Source organism: Cyphomyrmex costatus, unplaced genomic scaffold (genome assembly GCF_001594065.2).
Source record: "Cyphomyrmex costatus isolate MS0001 unplaced genomic scaffold, Ccosl1.0 scaffold374, whole genome shotgun sequence".
Lineage (NCBI taxonomy): Eukaryota > Metazoa > Arthropoda > Insecta > Hymenoptera > Formicidae > Cyphomyrmex > Cyphomyrmex costatus.
In genome coordinates this window covers 316,345-321,944 of record NW_017277928.1, presented here as the reverse complement: position 1 = coordinate 321,944, position 5,600 = coordinate 316,345, and the positions used below count along the sequence as shown (strand labels likewise).

At 35.4% G+C, this 5,600-nt stretch overlaps 1 protein-coding gene across 2 annotated transcripts; it reads right to left on the bottom strand.

The window, feature by feature from the left end:
• Window positions 1–1,504: 1,504 nt before the first annotated feature.
• LOC108776695 (protein-L-isoaspartate O-methyltransferase domain-containing protein 1) lies at window positions 1,505–5,600 on the bottom strand. Of its 2 annotated transcripts, XM_018543384.1 has the most exons (6): window positions 5,443–5,600; window positions 5,149–5,232; window positions 3,497–3,825; window positions 3,298–3,432; window positions 2,967–3,218; window positions 1,505–2,863 (listed from the first exon to the last, which is right to left on the bottom strand). In XM_018543384.1, the coding sequence occupies exons 3-6, from the start codon at window positions 3,801–3,803 to the stop codon at window positions 1,875–1,877; spliced, it is 1,683 nt and encodes a 560-aa protein (XP_018398886.1). In that variant the 5' UTR covers window positions 3,804–3,825; window positions 5,149–5,232; window positions 5,443–5,600; the 3' UTR covers window positions 1,505–1,874. The 2 variants fall into 2 exon arrangements, with proteins under 2 accessions (XP_018398886.1, XP_018398887.1); XM_018543385.1 differs by lacking the exon at window positions 5,149–5,232.

Here is a 5,600-nt window from a genome sequence, read left to right as displayed (position 1 = left end):
TTTTCTTCAATTCCGTTCAATCGGCTATTCTCCGTTGGGTTTTTGTCCCCATCGACGTTGCCTTGGCACGACGATGTCGATATCCCGTTGCGCAGAAACTGCAGGGATGCTGTGATCGGTCAGGCTTAACCGCGAACCGAATACCGCGCAAAAGCGCGAATCTTGAAGAGATGTCCGACGCATTTCGAATATCTCGACTACATTATGAACTACAATAGTATTTTCGAGGAACCCTTGGCAAATTCGATGGCAGTGACGATGTGGTGACGATGAGATAGCGTGAACGAGCGCTACACCTCGATGTATCCCAGCACGACCTTGCGCTCGAGGTCGTGCGCATTGATACTGATCTCCCTTGTCCTTGTCCACCCTCCGCCACCCTCTTATCACGAAATGCGCGACGTCGCGCGATCTGCCGGGACGTGTAGTGCTGTTGGCACTAGTCTCCTCTCCACCCCGATCAACCCCGATCTGTCTGGAGTGTCCGCGGCGTCCACCCACCTTCGCAGGCACTCCACATAAGATTAATCCGTGGCCTATATGTGTATTGACCCGAAAGTATTGGTACCATTGCCAGAGTTCGATCGGGGCTAGTTCAGTATGAATAATTCAAATCTTGGCGCTGTCAAATATAAATTAACCGGTGTTAGAAGTTGCGATTTGCATTGATCGCGTTCGGTTGAATATGTTTATCTTGGAACTGTTTGAAGATTTCTTTACACTGATTGAATTGTATACTTTTAGATCGAAAGGAATAATCTTATCTCAATAGCGAAGAAAATTTTCAATAGTTGCAAAATAAATATTCGGCTGACACGGTCAATGTAGACCACGGCTTGTGATATCAGACCTAATTAATATCAAAAGCATGATCCTCCAAAATGAATTAGAAATTTTCTTATTTTTACAATCCTACCTTTCCTCGATCCTTTAGGTCTGTCGATAATTATCTGAACTATGTATTTGCTTAATTTTAAGTTATTATTAACGTTATTTCAGAATTCTTCGCGCGATAAAGAACAGGCTATAGTCAATATTTGTTGAGAACAAGTTCAAGACAAACAATTCAAATCTTAGTGCTGCCAATTATGAAGTAATATAGGCTGTGTGTGTTCTAAATTTACTGTCAGTAATCTATAGTTTATGTTGAAGCTGAAAATCTATAGTTTATGTTACATATAGATTCTTAGCATTGGCAATTAATTTTGGAATACAACTGTGGAAGACTTCTGACATGATTGCAATACTTGTGATCTAATTGATATCAAAAGCGTAATCTTTTAGAGATCAGAAGTGTTTTTATTTTTTACAATCTTATCTTCTTTCGATCTCTTTATTTCTCTCGATTCATTCAAAATGTGAAGTTGAATTTTGAAAAGTAATCTCTCTTTAAAGGATATCAAATTTAATCTTGACGTAGACACTTCGTAGGAGAGATATTACATGAATAAAAGATCGTATATATAAAATTATGAGACTTTAATCTTTTTAATAATTTCATCCCTAAATATTCCAATTATACATATACAATTCTGTATCTTATTTCTATTCATTATGCAAAGGAGATTAAACGAAAAGTTTTGCAGGATGTAGGAACAATAGATAACTCAGCACTGACAAAAGGTCGTATGTCAATTGATTCATCGTTATCTACAGACTGCAGTATATCAGTGACAATTAACTAACGTCGTAAGATACGAGACACGATAGAAATTAATTTTGAAAACATCACTCGGAAATAGAGCACTCGTACAAATTACGTAAGTTTAAACGAACTCTCGTATACGCGAGAAAAACAAAAACAGTGTAAGTTCGTTGCGTAATAAAAATGTATGTATTTCTTTAAATAAGAATAATGTATAACGATTACTTGCTTATAATTTCCGGTTATAATTCATATACAACTTTATTGAGAAAGGCAACGGTAACTGTCCTATCTTTTCCTTCATGTAGACGGCAAACGCCTTGCTATCTACATAATGCGCGACAGTTACATTTTTGCCGGTATTAGAACCTTTCGACGTGCGAGAGCACATGTCGCTACACGATTTAAAAATCGCGATCTCGGGTAAATCTACGTCCATTGCGTCGCCCGCATCCGTAGTATCGGTGATATCAGAATCAGAGTGATTGGTGTTTGAACTGGAACTACTTTCGTCATTGCTGAAATTTGCATCATCCACTATACCGCTGTCCGTTTTTTCACGCTTCGCAATTTTCTTGCGTTGCATAAAAATGTTCTCTTGCTCGCCGTCACTGTCGCTGTCGCTATCGCTCATGTTGGAGTACGCAGCCACGCTGGATTTTTCCGCGTTTCTTTTACTTCGCTCCTCTGCTCCGTTGTTGTCGTTCGTATTTGTGCCTACAGAAGAACTATGACCCGCACTCGTATCATCCATACTCATATTTGAAACAATGTTTCTTACGTTGGATTTCCGTCTCTGTTGACGTACAGGGAAATCTGTATTCACACCGATGTCTCGAGTACTATCGTGGGTATAGTTCGAAACCCGTTGAGTCTCTCCACTATCTTCACCGTTTTGATTTGGTTGTACGACCGCCCGTACCAATTGTAAGCTCGTCGTGATAGCTTCTCCAGGTTGAACATCAGCAAGACGAGCATTTAATAAGAAACGCGCTCGTCCAGTAAGTTCGTGCTCATCATCGGTAAAATCATCAGATTCGTCAAAAATAGGTATTACAAAACGTCTGAGGGTATCGTGTTGCTCAGTCTGTCTTTGATGTTCTGGTACTATAGGCTTCATAGTCTCGAGCTCAGGATGCTCGCACAAGATATTGCGACGTAGATGATGTCGAATCCTACCACGACACAGCTCTTGCAGAGATAATGGATTGTTTTCCGCTGTAATGTAGAATTTCGAATATAGTGTAAAATATAGTGTAATCTTGTAATAGCGTAAATTGTCGAATTAATGTAAAATATATGTTTTGACATATAAACATACGTAAATGAAACAAATTGTGTTCCGAGGACGGAGGTACAACTAAAGTCGCAAACGATACGGGAAGCATTGTATTCTGCAACCATGTGTTCTCATCCACTCTTTGCAAACGTAGCAATTCATCTTTGTAAGGCATTACTAATATACCTCCAACACGTACAAATTGTTTAATAAATGCTTCGTGACTTTCAGGACATGCTGCACCACAATATACTCTGTCGTACTGTCTACCAGGTATGAGACTAAGACAATTTCCTGTTGAATATATTATTATGTAATGTTTGATATAAATTCATTGTTATCTTGCTAGACACATTGAAGATAATTGCCTTACCTTGTATAAATATAGGTTCACAGAAATCGAACTCATTTAAAGCCAATGACGATTCCTTGAATTCCTCCAATCTTTTGTATGCATAACTTAAACAATCTTCGTGCAATTCAATTCCATGATTTATTCCATCTTGTTCTAAAAAGGATACAAAGGATATACAATATATTCGATATTATATTTTTGAAACAGCAATTCTTACTTATTAACAATCCTGCCATTGTACTGAGATAACCAGTACCCGACCCAAGATTCAGGAAACTTAAGCCAGGTTCTAAACTCAGTCCTTCTAATACTTCACTATATATACAGGGAGCTGATAAATGTATATTGTCATGTTTCCAAGCTAAATCTTTGTAAGCGCCTTCTCGATATTCAGGCAAAACATAATTTGCTCTATCTACAGCTCTAAAAACTTGTTCCACCTTCTTCGTCTTGATATATCCTGATCCTAGTAAATTATCTACTAATTCATCGTTGTCTTGTCCACAGCTTACAGCACCTCCCATGATTATTTAAATATTAAGTATTCTGTAACAAATAAGTATATGTTAATTTATTATATTATACAAACAATTAAAAAAGAAATTAAACAAAAGCTGATATATACAATACAAATTAACTTGTTTGTAAACATATTTAAACTATAGGCTGATAAGAGAAATATTCCTTAGGCCTGTTTTTGTCACTGTACTAGACTACACTTAAACTTTTTATCTCGCTTATGTCAAATTTCAAATATATATCAATTTTAAATATGACGAGTGTATGTACATTAGTTTAATCAAAAAGGACAGATTTAATATATTCACTGTGTGTGTGTGTGTGTGTGTGTGTATTAGGTTACTTAAAATTTTTTCTTATCCAAATACTAGATTACTTGACCTACTCTAATAGTCAACAATGATTTTAGAAGAAAGTAAAATTTATCTGTTGCTGTTCTTTTGATTAGACAAGCATGTTCAATACCTTATAATATAATTAAACTTATTCTTTTGTTCTATTTTATAAATTAAATTAAAGTAAATTATTTTTAAATAAAATATTCAAAAATATTGCTCTAAGATATTATGGTTTATTAAAGGAAAATATGATTAAATTAAATGTAAATAAAACAAAAAATAAATAAAAGAATACTGGCATATATTGGCTTAAATATCCTTGTTTTGATAAATATTTGCTACTGTAAATAAAATAATAAACCAATGAAAAAATGAGTAAATAAATTAACTAATACTTATTTTTCAAAGTAAAGAATGATAAGAAATTTTTATATTATATATATATATACATATATATATGATGATTATGTATATATGATATATATACATATATATACATATGTACGTCATTTTTTGTGTAACTTACACAACAAAATATTGACTCAGAAATAATTGGTTCTGGTTAAAGTAGAATTAACTCACTGGCAGTTATGTGGGAAGAATATTATTTAAATATTTTCTATGATTTTTATGTAACCATTGTTGCATTAGTTATTCACAGTATATTTTCCAAATATTAAAAGACAATATGGAGAGCTAAGCAATACAGTCTTGAACATTGCTTTAAAAATAACTTGCTAGGTCAAAGTACATATAAAGCTTTACCTACGAATATATGTATGAAAATGTAATGTAACAATTTATGTATCAAATAGCACTGTCATGTTAATTCAGTTTAACGTTTCACTGATTGTTAATTTGAATATTCATGACAATAATTTGTTGATGCAACCGATGACGTTGCAGCCTTCCACACTTACTTTAAAATAACGGACGGCAATAACCCGTGATCTATGATGAAGAAGGTACGCAATATAAACTTATGTTTATTTACGATAACACTGCAGCTCACCTCTCACTCTATCTCTCTCTCTACTTCTTCCTCTCTCCTTCTCCTTTCCCTCTCACTTACTCTCCCGTTGAGCAATGAGCCAATCTGCAACCACGATTTAACAGATCGGTGAAATCACGAATTTCTGGTACATTCGAGAATGATCTGTCAGCGTGTACGCTTTACGATTTTTTAACAGCAGCGTCATGCTAACGCGTTACATGCGAAGCACAATGCGTAACGTTATATCACTGCGTGACGGCACGCGTTAACAAAGCGCGACACTGTTTGAGGGAATTTACGAACTAGACTTACCAAATCAAAACACAACTTGATATCCCTGACGATGACAGCGGATTAATAAAGATGAGCTGAGAAAACAGAAAGAGTTGTTCAGCGATGTTACCTCGATGGCAACGTTATACGTCGGCATATTACAACGTTAACGGCTCGACACGACGTACTGCCACGGT

Bases quoted from the DNA above. Each gene is read 5' to 3' on its own strand.
- LOC108776695 (XM_018543384.1), bottom strand. From the start codon at position 3,803: ATGGGAGGTGCTGTAAGCTGTGGACAAGACAACGATGAATTAGTAGAT. The intron at 3,433-3,496 runs GTAAGAATTGCT...TATCCTTTTTAG, and splicing joins AATGGCAGGATTGTTAATAA to AACAAGATGGAATAAATCAT. The intron at 3,219-3,297 runs GTAAGGCAATTA...TATATTCAACAG, and splicing joins TGAACCTATATTTATACAAG to GAAATTGTCTTAGTCTCATA.